The 25,120-nt window shown below is 54.3% G+C and overlaps 1 protein-coding gene and 3 non-coding genes across 4 annotated transcripts; 2 read left to right on the top strand and 2 right to left on the bottom strand.

The window, feature by feature from the left end:
* The first annotated feature begins 4,215 nt into the window (after window positions 1–4,215).
* Window positions 4,216–7,358, top strand: LOC128849123 (transcription factor HES-7.1-like). Its single transcript, XM_054049484.1, has 4 exons — window positions 4,216–4,281; window positions 4,407–4,502; window positions 4,655–4,733; window positions 6,894–7,358. Exons 1-4 carry the CDS (start codon window positions 4,240–4,242, stop codon window positions 7,316–7,318), a joined length of 642 nt encoding a protein of 213 aa, XP_053905459.1. The 5' UTR covers window positions 4,216–4,239; the 3' UTR covers window positions 7,319–7,358.
* Window positions 7,359–15,904: 8,546 nt separating this feature from the next.
* Window positions 15,905–15,975, bottom strand: TRNAG-GCC (transfer RNA glycine (anticodon GCC)). The gene has a single exon. It is a non-coding gene; the product is annotated as a tRNA-Gly (tRNA).
* Window positions 15,976–18,449: 2,474 nt separating this feature from the next.
* TRNAG-GCC (transfer RNA glycine (anticodon GCC)) lies at window positions 18,450–18,520 on the top strand. The gene has a single exon. It is a non-coding gene; the product is annotated as a tRNA-Gly (tRNA).
* A 3,122-nt stretch (window positions 18,521–21,642) lies between these two features.
* On the bottom strand, window positions 21,643–21,713 carry TRNAG-GCC (transfer RNA glycine (anticodon GCC)). Its single transcript has one exon. It is a non-coding gene; the product is annotated as a tRNA-Gly (tRNA).
* Window positions 21,714–25,120: the final 3,407 nt, after the last annotated feature.

The raw sequence follows: 25,120 nt of genomic DNA, 5'->3' as shown, positions 1-25,120 counted from the left end.
CCAGCTGACGAGCCCTCTGTCAAATTTCTGTTCCCCAGGCGGGTACTTATTGGATCACAGAGTCCTGCCTCCCAGCCATCCCTACTCCAAGCACAATGGCCCAGCTCTAACCACTAGACCCTACTGCGCAGCAAGGGAGAGAACCCAGGAGTCCTGGCTCCCACCTCCCCTGCTCTAACCACTAGACCCCAGTCCCCTCCCAGAGCTGGGGCCAGAATCTGGAAGTCCCATGCTGTAACCCAGGCTCTCCATAGACATGCTTAGCTATGAATACCTGACATATGAACAGGGGGCGCAGCTGGGAGAACAGGCTACCAGGCTTCCCAGTCTCAGCAGCTGGCCTGACAGATTGAAGCTGGCTTGGCGGATCAGGGGAACATCAGGAATTTTGAAGGCACAGGCCAGCGGGACTGGTTGTGGGAGGTGGGCAAACTGCCTTCATGCATGGTGTCGCATTCCTGACCATCCTGGCTAATAGCCATTGATGGACCTGTCCTCCAGGAACTTCTCTAGTTCTTTTTTGAACCCTGTTATAGTCTTGGCCTTCACAACAGCCTCTGGCAAGGAGTTCCACAGGTTGACTGTGTGTTGTGTGAAGAAATTCGTCCTTTTGTTTGTTTTAAACCTGCTGCCTATTCATTTCATTAGGTGACCCCTAGTTCTTGTGTTATGGGAAGGAGTAAATAACACTTCCTTATCTACTTTCTCCACACCAGTCATGATTTTATAGACCTCTGTCATATCCTCCCTTTGTCGTCTCTTTTCCAAGTTGAAAAGTCCCTGTCTTTTTAATCTCTCCTCATATGGAAGCTGTTCTATGCCCCTCATCATTTTTGTTGCTCTTTTCTGAACCTTTTCCAATTCCAATATCTCTTCTTTGAGCTGGGGCGACCACATCTGCACACAGTATTCAAGGTGTGGGCGTACCATGGATTTATATAGAGGCAATAGGATATTTTCTGTCTTATTCTCTACCCCTTTCCTAATGGTTCCCAACATTCTGTTCGCTTTTTTGACTGCCGCTGCGCATTGAGTGGATGTTTTCAGAGAACTATCCACAATGACTCCAAGATCCTTCTTGAGTGGTAACAGGTAATTTAGCCCCCATCATTTTATAGGGATAGTTGGGATTATGTTTTCCAATGTGCATTACTTTGCATTGATCAACAGTGAATTTAATCTGCCATTCATTTGCCCACTCACCCAGTTTGGGGAGATCCCTTTGGTCAGCTTTGGACTTGACTCGCGATCCCTTTACGCTTCGTCTGGGAACAAAGCTCTCCAAGGCAGTGGCTAGAAGAATTTGTTCATTGGCTGAACCATGTCTATGCCGGGGTTTAGGCCTGGTTAGCTACTAGTCTGGGCATGTACTCGTGTGTCTGTGAATGAGTGGATACGTCTGTGCACGACGTGCCGGGGGGAGCTGCTAGCCTGGCCTTTCCTCCCTGCCGGCCCCCTCCCATGAGAAAGTTCTCTTCTCGCTAGTCTTTGAGCTGGGGGCCCTCCCCCACTGGGACTCACACCTCAGGTTTACGACACTGGGAAGTCCAGCCCGACACAGGTTCCCACGAGACACAAGCCGCCCTGGGCTGCAACAAAGGGTAATAAATAGCTCAGACCTGCCGACAACCACCCCACACACTCGAGTCAGTGGGGGGCATTGCTCCTACCCCACAGCGAAGGGGCCCCATTGGCGGGAGTTGCTCCTGGTTTACACCAGGGTGAGAGAGAAGGGAATCGGCCATTTGTCTCCAGTGGAGTTACTCCTGGTTTACACCAGGGTGAGAGAGAAGGGAATCGGCCATTTGTCTCCAGTGGAGTTACTCCTGGTTTACACCAGGGTGAGAGAGAAGGGAATCGGCCATTTGTCTCCAGTGGAGTTACTCCTGGTTTACACCAGGGTGAGAGAGGGGGAATTGGCCCCTTGACCCCAAAGGCCCACGCCGACACAGTAATGTGATGGGATATCGGCTGTACCGCGAGCAACACATACCAGCCCAACCTACAATCTAGCAAGGGCCAGATCCCAGCCGGTGTCAATGGGCGTCTCTCCATTGGAGTCAATGGGGCCAGATCCCAGCTGGGGTCAATGGGAGTCTCTCCATTGGAGTCAATGGGGCCAGATCCCAGCTGGTGTCAATGGGCGTCTCTCCATTGGAGTCAATGGGGCCAGATCCCAGCCGGTGTCAATGGGCGTCTCTCCATTGGAGTCAATGGGGCCAGATCCCAGCCGGTGTCAATGGGCGTCTCTCCATTGGAGTCAATGGGGCCAGATCCCAGCTGGGGTCAATGGGAGTCTCTCCATTGGAGTCAATGGGGCCAGATCCCAGCTGGTGTCAATGGGCGTCTCTCCATTGGAGTCAATGGGGCCAGATCCCAGCCGGTGTCAATGGGCGTCTCTCCATTGGAGTCAATGGGGCCAGATCCCAGCCGGTGTCAATGGGCGTCTCTCCATTGGAGTCAATGGGGCCAGACCCCAGCTGCTGTCAATGGGCGTCTCTCCATTGGAGTCAATGGGGCCAGATCCCAGCTGGTGTCAATGGGCGTCTCTCCATTGGAGTCAATGGGCCCAGTTCCAGCTGGTGTCAATGGGCGTCTCTCCATTGGAGTCAATGGGGCCAGATCCCAGCTGGTGTCAATGGGCGTCTCTCCGTTGGAGTCAATGGGGCCAGATCCCAGCTGGTGTCAATCAGCCATAGCTCCACTGAGGCCAGATTTACACCAGCCAAGGGTTTGCCCTGAGCATTCCAAGGTTAATTCCAGCCTCCCCATGGAGACTTCCTGACCCATTAGCTTGACAATGGCCTCCCCATCCCCTTCCCTGAACCACCCTCTTGCATATTCGATGCATCTTCCTTCTGTCATGTGTGAGAGGCCCTTGGCACCTCCACTAATGCCCACAGCTGGCGCTCATGGCCATAACATACCCCAGGCAGGGAATTTTCCCTCCACTGGGGAGTGGGGCCGTGGGGATAGCTTGGGGATCAGAGCACCAGGGTGGGGGATTTGGACCAACAAAGAACGTTGCCACAGTAACCAGTTCGCTTGCTTGATTTCAACCCCCTAGTGTGGTAAAATCTATCTTGGTTTAAAAAAAAAATCTACTGTCCGGTGAAACTTACAAGAGTAGGCACTGAAATCAGCTGCAATGTTTGGATGTGATCTGTGTCTACACTCCTGCGCTCCTGGTGTGAATCAGGAGTCACTCCACTGGAATCATGGGGGCTGTTTCACCCCTCACTCACCCCTGGTGTAAATCAGGAGTCACTCCAGTGGGGGCTAATTCACTCCTCACTCATATTGGTGTAAACCAGGAGTGACACTTTGTCAGTGGTTTGGGGGCCTGCTCATGAGAGTCACCCCATTGGTTTTGGGGGGAGGATACCCAGTTGGGCAGTGGAGTTGGGGGTGACAGGAACTTGGGGCTGGGGACTGCTGGGTTGTAGGGATGGGTGGAGTGAGGAAGATGGGCATAGGTGTGGGGCAATGGGGGGCTGAGGAGAGATGAGCATGGGGTGGGGCAATGGAGGGTTGAGGGGAAGTTGGGGTCAGGGACACGGACGGCTCTGGAAGTTGGAGGTCGTGGTTGTAGGGAAGTTCTGGGGCAAGGTTGTAGGGAAGTGGGGGAGAGGGCAGGAATGGGGGTACAGAAGTTGGGGTCAGGGCCGTAGGGGAGGGAGGAGGGGGAGGGAAGTTGCGGGTCAGGGCTGTGGGAAAGGAGGAGGGAAGTTTGGGGGTCAGGGCTGTAGGGCAAGGGGGGAGGAAAGTTGTGGGTCAGGGCTCTAGGAAATGGGGAGGGGGAGGGAAGTTGGGGGTCAGGGCTGTAGGTAAGTGGGGGGAGGGTACAGAAGTTGGGGGTCAGGGCTGTAGGGCATGGGGGACAGGATGGGAAGTTGGGGGTCAGGGCTGCGGGGAAGGGGGAGGGAAGTTGGGGGTCAGGGCTGCGGGGAAGGAGGAGGGAAGTTGGGGGTCAGGGCTGTGGGGAAGGGGGAGCAGGGGCAGGTTGGGAGCAGGGTTGTGGGGAAGGGAGATTGGGGCAGGCTGGGGGCGGGGGGGCGCTCTCCCCCCGCGGGCCGGCCCCACTCGTGTGCCGCGCCGCGGGGGGGCCGGGGGGCCGCCACACTCCGGCGGCGGATCAAAGCCCGGGGGCGGCGCCGGCGGGGCCGGGCCTGGGGCGGGGGCCGGCTCATAAAGGGGCCGCTGGGGATCAGCCGCCCCCCCAGCCCGGCCGCCGCCACCATGAGCAGCAACGCCCAGTGGGACAGCAAACAGGACAAGAAGGTAACTCCGGAGTCCGCTCGCTTCGGGTCTCATTCCGGATCCGGGGGCTCCCTCCCCGGATCTCCCCGCTCTTTCGGGGTGTCTCTTTCAAAAGCTGCCCCCCTTCCTTCCCTTTCCTCCTCCAGCTCCTGAAACCCTTGATGGAGAAGCGGCGCCGGGACCGTATGAACCGGAGCCTGGAGCGACTCCGGCTCCTCCTATTAGAAGCCACCCAGGACGAGGTAAGCCGAATCGGATTTCTTCCTCCCATTTCCCCGCCGCTGCCCCAAACCGAATGATCCAACGCATATTTCTCTTTCTCTCTTTCCCTCCTTCCCCCCGCTTTGTCCTTCCTTCCCTCCCTCTCTCTTTTTTGTTGTTGTTTTTCTTGCAGAGACTTAAAAACCCCAAAGTTGAAAAGGCCGAAATTTTACAAAAAACAGTTCACTTTGTGAGGACCCAGCCTCCTGCAGGTATCCCCTTCGGCGCGGCCGGCTACTCCTCTTCCTTGGCTCTAGCCCGGGGGGGCCCGTTGGCCAACCCAAGTTGGGCCCGGACCAGATACAACTACGGTGACCGGCTAGCAAGTGTGAAAAACTGGGTCCCTTTTCGGGGGGAGGGGGAATAGCGGGATGTTTGGTCACCCTAGACTTCCCTTCTCCCGGGGTGTTTCCCGGGCCGGGACCCGGCGAACGATGGGGTGGGTCTCCCCCGTCCTCGCACCTCTTTGGATGGAGCTCCGGGGTGGGTCCAGAGCTGAGAGATGCTCAGCTGGGGCAAATTGGCGTCGCTCCGTTGGGGTCCTCACTGGCTTTGGTGTAACTCTGGAGGATGTCCGTTGGGCGCCTGTGTTTTTACACCAGGGTGAGCGAGGGGGGAGTCCGACCCATGGGCGCCCATGGTGTTACTCCGGATTTGCACTGGATCGAGAGGACATAGCTTCGTTGGAGTCCAGGGGACTCATTCTGCCCTGCCTTTAGTCTGGATTTACACAGTTGGAGGTTCTCCTCTCTCTCTGGTGTAAATCGGGAGCGCCCTGTGTTTAGACGCTCCGTGGGAGCTCTGGGACTTGCTCACTTGGGAAGGGAAGGAGGGTTTGGTGCAAGAGTTTTGCCATGGACTCCTTAGGGAGTAGTTGGATGTGACTTTGATTGCCACCCTGAGAAGTAGGGGTGTGTGTCCCCCTGCTGCCCCCTACTGGACAGGATGAGTCCTGGTGTGTGTGTGTGTGTGTGTGTGTGTGTACACAACTCCATCCCATAACACCCATCACTCACCCCGCTCAGGCTTTTAAACTCTCACACTCCTGTCTGGGGTTGGCCCGGCCGCAGGGCCAGATCCTGATCTCAGGCCTGGTCCTGCACTAGGAAATCAGGTGGGTAGAACTACGTCGCTCAGCGGTGTGAACAGTCCAACCTCCCCGAGTGACGCTGTTACCCTGGCCTGACCCTGGGTGTAGACAGAGCTACAGATTTCTCCCCTCGACCTAGCTGCCACCCTTAAATGTAGACCTGGCCTCAGTTTCTCTGCTATAGATCTGGGCAGGAAATTAAGTCCCCCTCTCTGGACTCAGCTCCCACGCCGCCAGGCCCAGCCCTTTTCCAGCAGGAGCTCACCTGGGCTTTCTCTTCCCCCAGCCCCAACCAGCCAAATCCACCTTAGGTGACTTTTGGCTTTTGAATCCTGCCTCCGGGGTTTTGCATGGGGGTCAGGGAGAGGGTCAACGGATGTGGCACGCAGAAATACATTGCTTGGCTGCGAGACCTTCTTCCTGGGCAGTTTTGCTGTTGATTTCAACTGGGTCACACCCAACTGGTGGGGCCCAGTTCTGATTTTAATCACACCCCGGTGTAAATCCGGAGTCACTCCGCTTGAGTCCCGGGGGCTGATTCCCCTCTTGCTTATCCTGGTGTTAATCTGGAGTCAATCCACTTGAGTCATGGAGGCTGATTCCCCTCTCACTTATCCTGGTGTAAATCTGGAGTCAGTCCACTTGAGTCATGGGGGCTGATTCCCCTTTTGCTTACCCTGGTGTAAATCTGGAGTCAGTCCGCTTAAATCACAGGGGCTAATTCCCCTTTTGCTTACCCCAGTGTAAATCTGGAGTCAGTCCACTTGAGTCATGGGGGCTGGTTCCCCTCTCACTCACCCACTGGGGCAGGCTGGTTTACATGAGTAGAAAACCATTGTAAACAAGATCTCAATGAGGTCTGTAGTGTATTTCCCTGAAGCCACCTTGCCGGGGAGGTGCAACTCATCCAAGCTTTGCTCAGAAATTGGCATCCCTGGGTGGGGCACCCCTGTGTTCCCACGTGACCTTAACACTGGGGAGTCTACAGAGCACGCGGAACCATTTACACCAGCTGAGGATCTGGCCCTGTGGATGTTCCCCATTTAAAACTGGCTTCGGCCCAGGGTGTCAAATGCCACTTATTTCTGGGAACCCCCCACCCGCAAAGCCCCGGCCTTAGCAGACCCGGGGAGGGGAGGGGGTGGTTTCTCAGTCTGCAGGGCATTGGGTGTCCCGTCCCCAGTGGTTTGCACTTGCCCTGCTGTACCCTTTGCGCGCCCGCTGCTTGATGCCTCGCTAATTAGCCCCCTTTGTCGTTGGCGGTTTTTGCAACGCACCACAGAGCCGGCGAGGCGAGACGACACCTTTTTGCAGAGGTACCACAGCGGCTATCGGGAATGCCTGAGCCAGGCCACGCACTTCCTCCGCTCCAGTCCGGGCATCTGCGCGGGCAAGAAGGCCTACCTGATGGAGCGCATCTGCCACTGCATGGAAAAAATCACCGCCCGGGAGCTGCCGATGGGCAGCCCCTTCTCCAACCCGGCCTATGCCCGCGACGCCTTGCCCAGCTGCAGCCCGCCACTCGGGGACGCCACCTGCGTCCTGCACCCTGCTCCGGCCTTCCCCGCCGGCCACAGACTGCAGACCCTGGCGGCCGGCCGGCCCCAGCTGGGGAACTCCAGCAAAGGTGCTCGGGACAAGCTGAATGGCTCACAGAACTCTGCAGGCCAGCCCCAGGAGCTCAACGTCTGGAGACCATGGCCATAGGGGCCGGGGACCCCCTTGTAAATCAATAGAGTGTATATTAAATTCTCTATATATTGTATATTAGGAGGTTTATGGGGGTGGGATGTTTGGGGAGGGTTTTTTTTGGGGGGAGGGGGTGTGCGTGGTTACTGCAACTTCATAATATTTTCCTTAAAGACCCGGCTAGGATGGGTTTTCCTTTTAAAAAGAAAAATCACTTGCTCCCAGCATGGGGAGAAACGCTGGGGGGTCCCAAAGCAGCTGGCAAATCAAGATGCTGATTTTCTTCCCATCCCACCGTGATTTTGTTTATAATGCTGTTATGGGTCGGTTGATTTAATTGGGAAATGGTCCTGCTTTGAGCAGGGGGTTGGACTAGATACCTCCTGAGGTCCCTTCCAACCCTGATAGTCTATGATTCTATGAAACGGGGAGGGGGTTCGCGTCCCTTTTTTGTCCACCTCAGAACAACCCCTTAGTGACCAGCGGCTTAGCCAGCTAACCCTAGACGTTAAATAATATTCAAGAGCCAGACCTGGGGGGCAGGGAAGGGGAGAGGAGTGGGGGTATTTTTCCCCCTCCTTGTATATATAGATTTCCCGCCCCCCCCCTTTCCCCATCTGTGTATTTCTGAAAAATAAAAATTCGAATGTGGACTCACAGATCTTGGCTCTGCGTGTGAGTCTGGTGTCAAAACTGGGGTGGGGGGATGGAAGGGCGGCAAAAAGGGGGGTTGTGTTGCCCATTGAGTGGGCGTGGCAGCTCTTTGCGTGGGGCATGCATGGAGTCTACTCTGCCCCCCAAGTTCCCTGCGTGGAATCTACTCCCCCCACCCCACAGCCGGGTTTACAATGGCACCAGTGGTGCAATGGAGCCAGGCCCATGCTCAGAAGGGGCCCCAGCCTGCCCCGAGACCCCACTCCCCCCTACCCACAATTGCTTCTCTTGGCCTGCCCACCGGCTGGGTGAGGGCTCCTCTCCACCCCCTGGCCCCACTCCCCTGCTCCTCTCAGCCCCCTGGCTGGATCCCAGTGCACCTCCGGCTCCGGGCAGTCTCTGCTTCCCACCAGTTGGGGGGCCCCGCCTGTCTCCCCAGAGCTGAGCCACCTGGGACTGGTGCAGAAGCCTGGCCAGTCTCAGCCAGTGGGGGCAGACGGGACAGTATGGGGGGCTTGGCTGGGTCCCTCCGGGCAAGTGGGTCTTGAGGGAGCTTCCCAGCACGGCGTGGGGGAGTGGGTCTCTTGAGGGGTCTGTGGGGGGTGTTGGGCTGTGAGGGGGCAGGGAAGATCTGTGTGTTGGGGCACTAGGGAGTGGGGCTTCTGTGTGGGGTGCCGGGCAGTTGTGGTGGGGCTGTGGGCAGGGGGGTGCTGGGCAGGGGTGGTGTTGTGCAGGGCGCTGTGCATTTGTATGGGGGGGCCTGGGCATAGCTGGTCATGCAGTTCGAAGGCTGTAGCTCTGAGGGGACGGGGAGGGATCTCTCTAGCAGAGGGCTCTTGAATTCAGCGCCCCAAGGCGAAACCAGCTCCAGTCTCTGGACGCTGAAGGGCGACAAATGCCCTAAAAATATTGATCTTTAGCTGTTTTCCACCCAGTGATCTCAAAGTGCTTCACGAAAGAGCCGGGGGACTGTTGCCTCCCATGTCACAAATGGGGAAACTGAGGCGCGGGATGTGAAATAGGGTGACCAGATGTCCCGATTTTATAGGGACAGTCCCAGTTTTTGGGTCTTTTTCTTATATAGGCTCCTATTACCCCCCACCCCCTGTCCTGATTTTTCACACTTGCTGTCTGGTCTTTCTACCACCTCCCCTATACCCTCCCTCCCTGTGTGGATTTAAAAATTCCTTGCAACGGAGAAGCCTCCCCCAGTCCTTGCTAAATTGTTCCACTCGTTAATGACGCTCCCTGTTAAAAACACACATCTCATTTCCAACCTCAGTTTGTCTAGCTTCAGCTTCCAGCCCATGTTCTTTGCTAGATATTAAATATTTGCTCCCTGGGTACTTACATTTCTGTTCTCTATGTGAAGACAATGCAAGAAAAGCAAGCTAGATTTTTCAGTCGGCAAAGGGGACATTGGAGAAGCAACCGCAAGAAATCAGGGCGGTTTAGCCCAATGAGAGAAAGCACTGGCCGGCAGCCGCAAAGTCTGGCACTGAACCAGCAACGCTGCAGCTGGCGATCACAGGCCATGTTAACTACGGCCCTTTGTTTTCAGTTTAAACCGATCTTGACTGGAAAAAATCCTGGGTTTTACCAAAAGTATGATTCAGGGTTTTCACCCTACTTTTGTACCATTCAAATATAGCCCCCCCCCCAAAAGTAACTTGCTTTGCTAGGAAAATGCAACACACTGAAGGAGACAGATGTGTTACACTAACGTATCTCCAGGCTCTGATTACACTGGTGCTGTACAGCACTGCAACTTGCTGCGCTCAGGGGTGTGAAAACGCCCCCCCCTCCCGAGTGCAGCGAGTACAGCGCTGTAAAGCACCAGTGTAATCAGAGCCTGCAGCGCTGCACGCTCGCTCACTCGCAGCGCTGCAAGCTATTCCCCTCGGAGAGGTGGAGTACATACAGCGCTGTGAGAGAGCTCTCAGGCTTGGGACTTCCCACGGCAGCGCTGGGAAGTCCCAAGTGTAGCCAAGGCCTCTGTGTGTAGATGCAACGCTGCCTGCTGAAGTAATGCTGAGTATTAGGCCTTGGCTACACTCGCGGATTCACAACGCTGCCGCGGCAGTATAGTCGCGAGTATAGTCAGCTCTCTCGCAGCGCTGTAAGTACTCCACCTCTCCGAGGGGAATAGCGTGCAGCACTGCGAGCGCTGATTACACTGGTGCTTTACAGCACTGCACTTGCTGCGCTCGGGGGGGGTGTTTTTTCACACCCCTGAGTGCAGCAAGTGCAGCGCTGTGAATTGCCAGGGTAACCAAGGCCTTAGTCTAGAATCATAGAATATCAGGGTTGGAAGGGACCTCAGGAGGTCATCTAGTCCAACCCCCTGCTCAAAGCAGGACCAAGCCCCAACTAAATCATCCCTTAAAAACCTCTAAGTCTAGGCGATGCAAACAGGGGTGGATGCAGGTTCTGAGGTGGCATTGTGTTCTGAGTTCTGTTTTAGTTCCGCAGGAAACCACATCAAGCTCCCTTCATCGAAGCATTCATCTACTGGACGCTTTTCAGGCACCAAAATAAACCCCGCTATTGACCCAGAGATGTTATTTTTAGCACCGATTTTTTGGCGCGGAGTCTTAATAAACCCTGATAAATCCCCAGGAAAAAGTAAATAGAATAAAACACAAAAACAAAGGACCCGACTGATGGTGGGGAGGAAGAGCTCAGTGGTTTGAGCATTGGTCTTCTAAACCCAGGGCTATGAGTTCAATTCTTGAGGGGCCACTTAGGAATCTGGGGCAAAATCAGTAGTTGGTCCTGCTAGTCAAGGCAGGGGGCTGGACTCAATGACCTTTCAAGATCCATTCTAGGAGATAGCATATCTCCATTATTATTATAACACTGCACAGAAAACCTCTTCTTCCTAATGTCGCAAAGCCACCAGCACGGCCCACAGGTAAAACCCAACTACAGCTTGGCAAGCCCGGGGAGCCAGGCACGAGCGAAAGGATCTGGGATTCCCAGTGGAGTGGGGAGAGTGCTGTTACTCATGAACCCCGCAGTTTGGGGAAGCGAGCCCCTGGCCCCGCTCCTCCCACCTAAGGCCCCTCCCCTTCCACACACACTCTCATCCGCCGGATCCCCGAGCACCCCCCCCCACCACTGCAGCTAGAAGAGCCCCAAGCACTGGCTCGCACGCCCCAAGCACCGGCCTGCTGGCTTCGGGGGAGAGGGGGAGCATGGGTGGGGCCAAAGGATGGGTTTGAGGGGGGCCCAGCCACGTCTAGCCTGTGATACCTGCCGCCCAGGAGTGTTACTGGGGTTGACTGGGCTGGTGTTAGGGCCACCTGGGGAAAGAGCAAAGGGCAATCCTCTCATACACCCGCCTGCTTCTGCTAACCGTGTAGGCGGGTGGTGAAGATTTTAGCCCTGTTCCACCTTCGTTAGGTGATCCTCTCACACTATAGGCGATCACAGGATCTGTGCAAGGGTCCCCCTAACACAGAAAAAGAGCCAAGGCCCGTGGAACAAAGTGGGAGTAAATTTCAGACCCCTTTCTTCTGAGTCGAACAGTGAGGCAGGCCGAGAGATATGCAGCTCACCAGGCCGCATCTAGTCTCAGGCCAGCAGGTCCAGCTCCTAGGCGGGGGAGTGGGGGCTCCACACGCTGCCCCCACCCCGAGCACCAGTTCCCCACTACCATTGGCTGGGAACCGTGGCCAATGGGAGCTGGCAGAGCAGTGCCTATGGGCAAGAGCAACGTGCGGAGCCTCCTGGGCCCCCCGCCTAGGAGCTGGATTTGCTGGCTGCTTCCGGGGGGCAGTGTGATGCCAGGACAGGCAGGGAACCCCTGGCCAGATCCCTCACCCCCTCCCACATCCCAACTCCCTACCCCAGCCTGGAGCCCCCTCCCACACCCTGAACCCCTCTGCCCCACCCCCCAGCCTGGAGCCCCCTCCCACACCCTGAACCCCTCTGCCTCACCCCCCAGCCTGGAGCCCCCTCCTGCACCCCAAACCCCTCATCCCCGGCCCCACCCCAGAGCCTGCACCCCCAGATGGAGCCCTCACTCCATCCTGCACCCCAACCCCCTGCCTCAACCCACAGCCCCCTCCTGCACTCTCAATCTCCCATCCTCACATCTTAGCCTGCTCCCCCCACTCCAAACCTGGCATCCCCGGCGCCACCCCAGAGCCTGCACCCCCAGCCAGAGCCCTCACCCCCCCCACATCTCAACTCCCTGCCCCAGCCTGGTCCCCCCCCCCCCTGAACCCCTCTGCCCCATCCCCTAGCCTGGAGCCCCCTCTTGCGCCCCAAACCCCTCATTCCCGGCCCCACCCCGGAGCCCGCACCCCCCAGTTAGAGCCCAAACCCCCAGTTAGAGCCCACACCCCAACCCCAGCCCAGTGACAGTGAGTGAGGGTGGGGGAGAGTGAGCCACTGAGGGATGGGGGGGATGTAGTGAGCAGGGCCGGAGCTTCAGGGAAGAGGCGGGGCCAGGGTATTCGGTTTTGTGCAATTAGAAAGTTGGCAACCCTAGTGTTTGTGTCTGTGTATGAAAAAGAGTGTGTCTATTTCAAGTTATTGCGGGTCTGGTATGTGAGCATAAAGATGTGTGTGTTTATGAGTGTTTGAAGGTAGGGTGTGTCTGAGGGAAAGTGTCTGTGTTTTGCGTTAGCATGAGTCTGAGGGGACGTGGGTGTGTTTTGCGTTAGCGCGTGTCTGAGGGGAAGTGTCTGTGTTTTGCGTTAGCGCGTGTCTGAGGGGCCGTGGGTGTGTGTTGCGTTAGCGCGTGTCTGAGGGGCCGTGGGTGTGTGTTGCGTTAGCGCGTGTCTGAGGGGCCGTGGGTGTGTTTTGCGTTAGCGCGTGTCTGAGGGGCCGTGGGTGTGTGTTGCGTTAGCGCGTGTCTGAGGGGCCGTGGGTGTGTGTTGCGTTAGCGCGTGTCTGAGGGGCCGTGGGTGTGTTTTGCGTTAGCGCGTGTCTGAGGGGCCGTGGGTGTGTTTTGCGTTAGCGTGTGTCTGAGGGGCCGTGGGTGTGTTTTGCGTTAGCGTGTGTCTGAGGGGCCGTGGGTGTGTTTTGCGTTAGCGTGTGTCTGAGGGGCCATGGGTGTGTTTTGCGTTAGCGTGTGTCTGAGGGGCAGTAGTGCTGGGGGTTGGTGTGTTCGCTCTGTGTCTGGTACAGGTCTGACTCCAGATTTTCCCTGTGCTCCCTGGAGCAGCTGCTGCCTGACCTTGAGAAGAGCTGGAGCCCAGCCCCTTAGAGGCCATGTGTCCCAGACTCCCCTGGGGCTGGGAGTGTGTGGGGGTCTCCCCTGGGGAGCTGCTCCCCTTCCTGGCCAGGGGCTTCTCTTCCCCGCCCCTGGGGCTCCAGGTGTCAAGCCTCTTGGGCTCCCTTTGTAGCAACCTTGTCACTTGTAGAGGCTGGATCAAAGGGGGGAATATTGACACGCAAGGCGGGGCGGCCTTTCCCAGACTCCCACCGCTGGCCCTGGGGGGATCGGGAGCCTTATGCATGTGTGTGTGTGTGTGGGGGGGGGGAACGGCACACATTGCATGGATACGTCCAAAGGTGGTGTGAGGGTGTCTATTTGCAGGGCACCTCACACCATGGGACCCAGAGCCCTGCCCTGCAAGGGTATCCCCAACCACAGAGATACCTCTCCACAAAGTATGGCTGCAGGGACATTGGTCTGCCCTGGTGGAAGCCAGCATCTTCTGGTGGGGGGAGCACAGAATCACAGGACTGGAAGGGACCTCGAGAGGGCACCTAGTCCGGTCCCCTGCACTCAAGGCGGGATTAAGTATTTAAAAGCCAGGACTAAGGTTTTTCAGGCCCGTCTTGACAAAGCCCTGGCTGGGATGATTTAGTTGGGGTTGGTCCTGCTCTGAGCAGGGGGTTGGACTAGATACCTCCTGAGGCCTCCTTCAACCCTATGATTCTATGATCGAGACCATCCGGGACAGGTGTTTGTTCAACCTCCTCTTAAAAATCCCCGATGATGGAGATGTTACCACCTCCCTGGGCAATTTATTCCCGTGCTTCACCACCCTGACAGTTAGGAAGTTTTTCCTAATGTCCAACCTAAACCGCCCTTGCTGCAATTTAAGCCCATTGCTTCTCGTCCTGGCCTCAGAAGTTAAGGAGAACAATTTACCTCCCTCCTCCTTGTACCAACCTTTTATGGAGTTGAATGGGGTGGCCAAGTTTTTTTTTTTTTTTTTGGAGGGGGGAGGAGAAAAGCCAAGTAAGAAGGAGAGAAAAATAAGAAATATGAAGAAAGGAAGAGAAAATAAGAAAAGAAAAAAAACTGGGAAAGATGGAAAGACAAAAAAAATCAAGGAAATGTGAGAAAGAAAGAGGAAAATAAGAAAGATAGAAGCAAGGGAAGCAAGAGAATAAAAGGAAAATCTGGAAAAAGGCAGAAGAAAAATAGAGAAGGGAGGGAAAAAGGAGAGCCATGGGGTTGAACCAAAATAGTTGTTTTTGTATTAGCCGGGAATCGAACCTGCGCTTCTCGCGTGGGAGGGGAGAATTTTACCACCGAACCACCAATGCCACTACTGGCCGAGTTCTTGGCCCTGCACCTTTCACAGCTATTGTAACAGCTCTGCTTCCTTCGCACACGTGCAGGGCCGCCGCCCCGCTGTATGCATTGCAAACCCTTTCCCCTCTGACTTGCAAAAGCTTCCACCCTTTGGGCTGCATCTGCTTGGGCCTAGTCCAGAAATGCCCCCCGCCGGGGTTATTGTCTTCTCCCCAGGCAGGCGACAGCATCTTTGCACCAGAGGAAAACATTCTGCCCTTCCCACTGGTCTGGGGATGCTGGTGTTACTGGGATCAACTGGGCTGGGCTTAGACGCAGCTGCGAAAGGTATTTGCTGCATCACAGTATTTGGGTGGTAGAAGGAAAAATCAGCTCCCCCCCCACCCCCGCTTTATTGGAATCACGTTTTCCTTGGGAGGGGAGATTTTTGGCCTCTCAGATCTCCCAGTGCATTTTGTCACCAGTTGAGGTCTTTCTGTTTCTCCCCCAAACCCCATGTCCTCCTGGCCTTCTCATTCCTCCAGATAACAACGCCAGAAGATAGCACCGGCTTTCACCAGTAGAGAGAATCCAAGAGGGAACCAATGCCCCAGAGCAAGTTTCTACAGCCAAACCCTGTGGGGCCAAGTTGGACGGGGTGTCAGTCTCGGTAGGGGATTCTTGTAGGGCAGGGCTCTATTCCCATGGGGTGAGCCTGCCTGGGTACCCTACACATAGACACCCTCAGGGGATCTTTGCAACCCCCCATCCCGGGAGCTCCAGCAGCAGTTTCCCGATTCCCCCACCCCCGCCCCCTAGTCCAGCGGTGTGAGCCTGGGAACGCCTGCCAGGCGTGTGTGTGTCAATTTCCCCCTTTGATCCGGCCGCTGAAAGTGACAAGATTGCTCCAAAGCGCCCCAAGCTTGACACCTGAAGCCATCAAGGGAGGCACGGAGGGGTATCATTTGCTGTGGGTCAAAGAGGGGCAGTTGACCCCCCCCCAGTCCTTGGTTCATCTCCCCCCCCCCCAAACAACAACAACTTTTCATAGGTCATCTGGTCCTCCCCTCCCCCCCCCCCCCCGCCCCCAAGTCTTTACAGGTCCCGATATAATCACCGGTAATATCTATCTCCTGACACAACTTGGCCCCCCCTCACTGCCCAGTAATTTTTCTGAATTAATGCCAAGGCCGGTTTGGAGCAATCCTGTCACCGTGAGTGAGACAGAAAACCCAGGAAAGAAAGGAAGGAAGAGAAAATCTAAAAGAAAGAAAGAACGAAAGAACCGAACTAGACTGAGGCAGACAGAAGGGGCACGAGGCAGACTAAGGGCAAGAGGAAGGAAAAGGGGAAAGAGAAGAGCCACACACTGGCTTACGCTGAACCGGCCCGTGAGATTCCCGGGCGACGCTTTCCCTCGCTCTGAAAAATGGGCAACCTGTGCCAATGAGGCCAAAAGGCTCAGCCTGTGCATTGGCCGGGAATCGAACCCGGGCCTCCCGCGTGGCAGGCGAGAATTCTACCACTGAACCACCAATGCTACTGCTGGGGGAGTTTTCCACTGCCTTCCCTTTACAGCTGTTGGCACATCTGCCTCCCTCCAGTTCTTCCAGATCTCTGCCTTTCAGGGCAGACGTGTCACTGCATTCTCCCATGCTGCTCCCCTCCTCTGGGTAATCATCAAGTGATCCATCCTCTGTGACCCATTCCCAGCTTCTGGCAAACAGCGGCTAGGGACACCATCCCTGCCCATCCTGGCTAATAGCCATCGATGAACCTATCCTCTATGAATGTACCTAGTTCTTTTTTGAACCCTGTTATAGTCTTGGCCTTCACAACAATATCCTCTGGCAAGGAGTTCCACAGGTTAACTTTTGTTCGTTTCAAATCTGCTGCCCATTAATTTTATTGGGTGAGCCCTAGTTCTTGTTTTATGAGGAGTAAGTAACACTTCCTTATTTACTTTCTCCACACTAGTCATGATTTTATAAACCTCTATCATATCCCCTCTTAGTCATCTCTTTTCAAAGCTGAAAAGTCCCAGTCTTATTAATCTCTCCTCATACGGAAGCTGTTCCATGCCCCTCATCATTTTTGTTGCCCTTTTCTGAACTTTTTTGAATTCCAATATATCTTTTTTGAGGGGGGGCAACCATATCGGCTCGCAGTATTCAAGGTTTGGGCATACCATGGGTTTATATAGAGGCAATAGAATGTTTTCTGCCTTATTATCTATCCCTTTCCTAATGATTCCCAACATTCTGAGAGACGTGGGGTCCAGGAGGCAAGTAGCTTTGACTGAAATCACTGCGGCTCACCCGCCCCCCAAAACGATAATAATTATCACTCTAACACACACTCAGAAGCCCAGAGAAATGGGAGGATCGCATGTGTTTGAAGGGATGTGTATGAAAAGAAGGGTGTGTTTGCAATTGGGGTTGGGGGTGTTGTGAGTTTTGCATGGATCTGACTTTCAGAGAACTCTCCACAAAGACGCCAAGATCTCTTTCGTGAGTGGGAACATCGAAAGATGTCAAACGAAAAGGTAAGCGAGAACGTCTGAGCGATGAATTATGTACTGACTGACAAATAACCTTCCCCCGTAACACATCTCTGCACGACAGCATTATACCGAACCCAACAACGCAGGCACAGAACAACACGAGACACAGAAGAGTGCCAGGTGCTGAGGAGAAAAATGCATGCCACAGAGCAAGCCAACACAATGACTCATGCTGCCTTTATTGCATGGTGCAACCGAAGAAGGGACGCCAACGCTGATGACATGACACTACACATGTCTTCGACCAATAAGAAGGGTTAGAATCAGGGGTGGGTGCAGAGTCCCAGTTTAGCGGGCCCAGGAGGGTTGGGTTGGGTTGTTGGGGGGGGGAAGCAGTTGGGTTGTTCGGGGGGAAGGAAATGGTGAAGAGGTCATAAGAATGGCAATTCTGGGTCAGACCAATGGTCCATCTAGCTCCGTATCCTGTCTTCCAACAGTGGCAATACCAGGTGCCCCAGAGGGAATGAACAGAACAGGTGATCACTGAGTGATCCATCCGGTCGCCCATTCCCAGCTTCTGGCAAACAGAGCCTAGGGACACTCAGGGCTGGGGGAAGTGTGTTGCCTCCCTGCCCATCCTGGCTAATAGCTATTGCTGGATCTCTCCTCCATGAACATCTCTAATTCTTTTTTGAACCCAGTTCTACTTCTGGCCCTTCACAACATCCCCTGGCGAGGAGTTCCACAGGTTGACTGTGCGTTGTGTGAAGAAATGCTTCCTTTTCTTTGTTTTTAAGCTGCTACCTATTCATTTAATTGGGTGACCCTGGCTTTTTGTGTTATGTGACGGGGTAAATAACCCTCCCTTATTCACTTTCTCTACACCCATCACAATTTTATAGACCTCTATCATATCTCCCCTTGGTCATCTCATTTCCAAGGGGAAAAGCCCCAGACTTTTAATCTCTCCTCCTCCAGAAGCTGTTCAGGGCTGCAGGGATGGGCAGCTTGACAGATACTCCTGGTCCTACAGCGTCCCTCAGCCCACTGCTAGCTCTCAGCCCAGCTGTTCACCTCAAGCCCTGCGTATTGATACCATGTGTAGGGATGGTGGGCGCTGAGGTGGGTGCCTGGCTTCCTGCCCTATTGATGGCAGGCGCCACCCCTGAGTTACCAGGGGACGTTGTGAAGACAAGAATTAGAACTAGGTTCAAATATAGTTGTTGGAGGATAGGTCCATCAATGGCTATTAGCCAAGATGGTCAGGGTGTCCCATGCTCCGGTGTCCACAAATTTCTGTCTGCCAGATGCTGAGACTGGACAACAGGGGATGGATCACTCAAATTCGGCCTCCCTCATTTTGCAGGCCCTCCCAAATGGAGGGGGACACACTCCCCCCAACCCTGATGGTCTCTAATCTTGTCTGAAAGGCAGAGATCTGGAAGAACTGGAGGGAGGCAGATGTGCCAACAGCTGTAAAGGGAAGGCATTGGAAAACTCCCCCAGCAGTAGCATTGGTGGTTCAGTGGTAGAATTCTCGCCTGCCACGCGGGAGGCCCGGGTTCGATTCCCGGCCAATGCACAGGCTGAGCCTTTTGGCCTCATTGGCACAGGTTGCCCATTTTTCAGAGCGAGGGAAAGCGTCGCCCGGGAATCTCACGGGCCGGTTCAGCGTAAGCCAGTGTGTGGCTCTTCTCTTTCCCCTTTTCCTTCCTCTTGCCCTTAGTCTGCCTCGTGCCCCTTCTGTCTGCCTCAGTCTAGTTCGGTTCTTTCGTTCTTTCTTTCTTTTAGATTTTCTCTTCCTTCCTTTCTTTCCTGGGTTTTCTGTCTCACTCACGGTGACAGGATTGCTCCAAACCGGCCTTGGCATTAATTCAGAAAAATTACTGGGCAGCGAGGGGGGGCCAAGTTGTGTCAGGAGATAGATATTACCGGTGATTATATCGGGACCTGTAAAGACTTGGGGGCGGGGGGGGGGGGGAGGGGAGGACCAGATGACCTATGAAAAGTTGTTGTTGTTTGGGGGGGGGGGGAGATGAACCAAGGACTGGGGGGGGGGGGTCAACTGCCCCTCTTTGACCCACAGCAAATGATACCCCTCCGTGCCTCCCTTGATGGCTTCAGGTGTCAAGCTTGGGGCGCTTTGGAGCAATCTTGTCACTTTCAGCGGCCGGATCAAAGGGGGAAATTGACACACACACGCCTGGCAGGCGTTCCCAGGCTCACACCGCTGGACTAGGGGGCGGGGGTGGGGGAATCGGGAAACTGCTGCTGGAGCTCCCGGGATGGGGGGTTGCAAAGATCCCCTGAGGGTGTCTATGTGTAGGGTACCCAGGCAGGCTCACCCCATGGGAATAGAGCCCTGCCCTACAAGAATCCCCTACCGAGACTGACACCCCGTCCAACTTGGCCCCACAGGGTTTGGCTGTAGAAACTTGCTCTGGGGCATTGGTTCCCTCGGATTCTCTCTACTGGTGAAAGCCGGTGCTATCTTCTGGCGTTGTTATCTGGAGGAATGAGAAGGCCAGAGGGACATGGGGTTGGGCAGAGAAAGAAAAAGACAAAAAAAGGGGGAAATTGGGAAAGAGAAAAATGGGAAAGAAAGTGGAAAAAGTTAAGAAAGAAAGAATAAGAAAGGAAGAGAAAAGAAAGCAAAATATTAAGAAAGATAGAAAAGGGAAAGAATGAGAAAGAAGGAAGGAAAGAAAGGAAAAATAAGACAGAGAAAATAGGACAGAGAGAGAGCAAATAATAAAAAACTGGAAAGAAAGCAAGAAAGAGGAAATTAAAAGGAAAGAAAGAGGAAAACTGAGAAGGAAAGAAAGAAAACTAAGAAAAAGAAACTGTAGGATAAGTGGAACCAGCCAGTGAGATTTAAACATCCTTTGTAACTAATAAAATTCATAGCCTGTAATTTGGTGTTGACATTGTTTTTGACTGTCTCCCAGGGACAGCTGACATTACAGGGTGTACAAACTGGAAATCAGGAAGGAATGTAAACCTAAACACTGTACTTCTTCACTGGTTAGGAATTGAATTTGCAGGTGCCATGCAGTAGGCAGAAATTCTCCCACTGGGCCACCAATTCTACATTAGCCAGCCAGGCCAGCCCATTTGCAAACGAACACAGCTCACATGCATTCATTGCAAACCATCTTCTTTGTAAAGCTACAACACCATCCTAGCTTTCACCTGAGCACCCTTCTGCTGGGGGTAAGCCCAAAACTACCAGTCCAGGTGTTATCTTCTTCTCCCAAAGGGAGATGAGGGCTTCCTTGCTCCAGACAAAAGATATTTTGGGGATTCCCATTGGATTGGGGATGCTGGTGTCACTGGTATCATCTGGGCTGCGGTTAGGTTAGCCGGAGGGAGGCAAAGGCATTTGATGCATCAGATCATGTGGGTGGCAGAAGGAAAACCAGCTCCCACCAGCCTTGTTCCAATCAAGTTTTCCTCAGGAAGCAATTGATGGGAGGGAAGTAGGGCTAGCCTTAGGGAAAATGGCGCTCAGTCTGGGTGAACTTGTATTTTGGCATCCCCTGGCCCCCGCTGCCTCCCCCTCCATCCCTACCCATTCCCTTGGGCCCCTGTTGTATCCCCCAGCCCCTCCACCCATCCCCCTCTATTGCCTCCCCCCCCATTGCCGTGAGCACCCCAGGCCCGCCCTGCTCCTTGTCTCTTGACCATAGCCCCGCACTCCCTCCGATGACCTGGATGGTCACCCATGTGGCCTACCCATGGGGGAAGGAGGGAGAAAAATTTTAGGCCTGTTAGATCTCTCTGTGTGTTTCTCGCTGGTTGGGGGTGGTGAGGGAGAGAAACGGGGGCCAGGGAGGCAAGGAGCCTTGACCGAAATCACCCAGACTCCCCCCTCCATACCCCTTAAAATGATGATGAGAATAATAAAAGAACATGGCTGTAGAAGCCAGCTGAGAAGCCCAGAGAAATGGGAGCCTTGTGGGTACGTGGGAGGCTCAGGGCCTGTGTCACACAGAAAGACAGCGAGATGGGAAACCAGGCCAGGATAAGACAGACAGACTTAGCCACCTTGTGTAATGAAAATCGGTACACATGGCACAAAGTTGGCTGCATCACAGATGATTGCCGAATTTATGGTCATCCTGGGCTGGATAGATGGAGGGTGTTTATGGGAATGGGTGCATGGATGGATGGATGGAGAGAGGGGGGTATGGGGATGGATAGATTGAGGGTGTTTATGGGAATGGGTGCATGGATGGATGGATGGATAGAGGGGGGTATGGGGATGGATAGATTGAGGGTGTTTATGGGAATGGGTGCATGGATGGATGGATGGATAGAGGGAGGTATGGGGATGGATAGATTGAGGGTGTTTATGGGAATGGGTGCATGGATGGATGGATAGAGGGGTGTGTGGGGCTGGATTGGTAGAGGGTGTGGGAACGTAAAGAGCCAATCAGCATCCCCCCATCCCCTTTGCTGTTATAGGGTGAGCAGATGCCCCGAAATTAATGGGACTGTCACGATATTAGGGGCTTTGTCTTATATAGATAATGAGACCCTCCCCCATCCCTGGATTTTTCACACTTGCTGTCTGGTCACCCCCATCGCCATAGGAAAGAAGAAGGATGAGAGCTGAGGGTGGACACTGTTTTTGATTCTCTGTGGAGGATGCATGATATTTGGGAAATTAGAAACTCAGGAAAACAAAACGTATTCCATCCTTGCATTGGCCGGGAATCGAACCCGGGCCTCCCGCGTGGCAGGCGAGAATTCTACCACTGAACCACCAATGCAGATGTTACACTGTCTCCCTTCCCCGCTATTCCCCCTTACAGATGTTTGAACATCTGGCTCCCCACAGCTGTCCCAGGTCTCTGCTTTCAGTGCACAGGGTTGTGTTACCAGCTTTGCTGCCCGCCCCCGCAACATCTGCCCCCAGGCAGCCTGCTACAGCCGGAGAGCGGGCACAGGGTAAGGGAGATACATGCCCCAGAGAAGGGTTAGCAAATAAGGGGAACGTTATGCGGGGTTATAACCTAGATCCATCTATTTAGCTAACAGCAGTTTCTATCTTGATCTCTTTCGGTATCTTTTTATTATTTTCTGGCTAATTTTTGTCGCAGAATCATCGATGGGATCCGTACACATCCTCTGCCTATCTACCCACACATCCTCAGGCCCCTTCTATCCAGCCAGCCATGCACACTTTCCCATATACACCCTCTATCCACCCATCCCCCTACATACTCTTTAACTATCCATCCCCGTATCCCCCTCTATCCATCCATCCATGTACCTATTCCCATAAACACCCTCTATCTATCCATCCACCCATCCCTGTACACCCCCCCTATCCATCCATCCCCATACCCCCTCTATCCATCCATCCATGTACCTATTCCCATAAACACCCTGTATCTATCCATCCACCCATCCCTGTACACACCCCCTATCTATCCATCCATCCATCCATCCATCCATCCATCCATGTACCTATTCCCATAAACACCCTCTATCTATCCATCCACCCATCCCTGTACACCCCCCCTATCCATCCATCCCCATACCCCCTCTATCCATCCATCCATGTACCTATTCCCATAAACACCCTCTATCTATCCATCCACCCATCCCTGTACACCCCCCTATCTATCCATCCATCCATCCATCCATGTACCTATTCCCATAAACACCCTCTATCTATCCATCCACCCATCCCTGTACACACCCCCTATCTATCCATCCATCCATCCATGTACCTATTCCCATAAACACCCTCTATCTATCCATCCACCCATCCCTGTACACCCCCCCATCTATCCATCCATCCATCCATCCATGTACCTATTCCCATAAACACCCTCTATCTATCCATCCACCCATCCCTGTACACCCCCCCATCCATCCATCCCCATACCCCCTCTATCCATCCATCCATGTACCTATTCCCATAAACACCCTGTATCTATCCATCCACCCATCCCTGTACACACCCCCTATCCATCCATCCATCCATCCATCCATCCATCCATCCATCCATGTACCTATTCCCATAAACACCCTCTATCTATCCATCCACCCATCCCTGTACACCCCCCCTATCCATCCATCCCCATACCCCCTCTATCCATCCATCCATGTACCTATTCCCATAAACACCCTCTATCTATCCATCCACCCATCCCTGTACACACCCCCTATCTATCCATCCATCCATCCATCCATGTACCTATTCCCATAAACACCCTCTATCTATCCATCCACCCATCCCTGTACACCCCCCCATCTATCCATCCATCCATCCATCCATGTACCTATTCCCATAAACACCCTCTATCTATCCATCCACCCATCCCTGTACACCCCCCCTATCTATCCATCCATCCATCCATCCATGTACCTATTCCCATAAACACCCTCTATCTATCCATCCACCCATCCCTGTACACACCCCCTATCTATCCATCCCCATACCCCCTCTATCCATCCATCCATCCATCCATCCATCCATCCATGTACCTATTCCCATAAACACCCTCTATCTATCCATCCACCCATCCCTGTACACACCCCCATCTATCCATCCCCATACCCCCTCTATCCATCCATCCATCCATCCATCCATCCATCCATCCATCCATTCATGTACCTATTCCCATAAACACCTTCTATCTATCCATCCACCCATCCCTGTACACACCCCCTATCTATCCATCCCCATACCCCCTCTATCCATCCATCCATCCATCCATCCATTCATGTACCTATTCCCATAAACACCCTTTATTCACCCATCCCCCTACACACCCTCTATCTATCCATCCACCCATCCCTGTACACACCCCCTATCTATCCATCCCCATACCCCCTCTATCCATCCATCCATCCATCCATTCATGTACCTATTCCCATAAACACCCTTTATTCACCCATCCCCCTACACACCCTCTATCTATCCATCCCCATACACCCCCCTCTCTCTGTCTATCCACCCCATACACATAATCTTTCCAGCCCTGGCGTTCCCAGACTATCCATACTCCCTTCTGTTCTCCAGGTGTCAGAGCTCGGGTAGAGCCCCCCCTCCCCTCCCGCCCGCAGTTAGCAAATGGATCCACCCTTTCAGGCACGTTAGTTCCGGGCTGCTGGGATTTCTCAAGCCATAAAAACCCAAATGGCATCTCCAGCTTTGAGCTGAAGTGTGAGAACTTCCCCCGACACTTCCACGGGCCAGGACACCGGCTGTCCCAGCCGCATCAGCGCCCCAGGAAGCCGCAGGTGAGAAAGAAAAGGGATTTTCCCAGGGGAGGCGTTTTGCTTCTGAGTGTCACACCCATCCATCCCCATATACCCCCTCTGTCTACACATCCCCATACACCCCCCCCATCCATCCGTCCCCATATACCCCTTCTGTCTTCACATCCCCATCCACCCCCTCTACCTATCTATCTATCTATCTCCCCCCATCTATCTAGCTAGATAGCTCATTGATGTCTGATCTAAGGATAACATCTCCCTGCCTATTTCTCTCTGTCTGTTTAACCCCTGTGTGACCATTCTTTCTATTGTTGCTTTTTAAGAACAAGGAACCAAAGGCTGGATGCCAGATGGTAACCGCCTCCCCCCACCCCCCCACCCCCCGACCCCCGGTCACATCCTCTCCAGCAGGGGGCAGTGCACAAGAACACACACGGGAGAAACTTCGCATCCACGGGGAAAACAGCACAGTGTGAACACCGGACTGAGCTGGGTTTAGACTCCCATTTTCCTGGACCAAAACTCGCCCCCCTGGTGGCTGGGGCTGAACCCAGCCGGGAGGCCCAATCTGCCCAGCCTCCACCGGGGAGAGCCAGATGAGCTCCTGGGCTGGGCTGGCGGCGGGGGGAGAAAGGAGAAACCAATTTTCCTTGACCCTCACCACTTCGTTTCTGCCTCCCCCTCTCCATCTCCATCTCCACGCACCCAATCCTGCCCCCGTCCCTCTTTCCACTCCCCTCCTCCGTTTGGCTACCTCCTCGCAGGCGGCGGGGGGGGGGGGGGTGTCCATCGTGCCCGCCCCTCCCCGGCCCATTTTGGACGGGCATTCTCTCCCTTCCCCTTCCCCTGTGTCCCTTCCCTACTGATCATACCCCGCTCCCCCTCATCTCCTCCGGTTTCCTAAAGGCGCCAGCTGTGCCCCCGCTCCCAGCGCAGCCACATC

This window comes from Malaclemys terrapin, chromosome 15 (genome assembly GCF_027887155.1).
Source record: "Malaclemys terrapin pileata isolate rMalTer1 chromosome 15, rMalTer1.hap1, whole genome shotgun sequence".
NCBI classification, from domain to species: domain Eukaryota; kingdom Metazoa; phylum Chordata; order Testudines; family Emydidae; genus Malaclemys; species Malaclemys terrapin.
This window is presented reverse-complemented; position numbering and strand designations above follow the sequence as displayed.

Excerpts from the sequence above, each read along its gene's own strand:
- LOC128849123 (XM_054049484.1), top strand. The coding sequence starts at position 4,240 with ATGAGCAGCAACGCCCAGTGGGACAGCAAACAGGACAAGAAG. Across the intron at positions 4,282-4,406 it reads ACAGCAAACAGGACAAGAAG|CTCCTGAAACCCTTGATGGA; the intron begins GTAACTCCGGAG and ends TTCCTCCTCCAG. Across the intron at positions 4,734-6,893 it reads GAGGACCCAGCCTCCTGCAG|AGCCGGCGAGGCGAGACGAC; the intron begins GTATCCCCTTCG and ends AACGCACCACAG.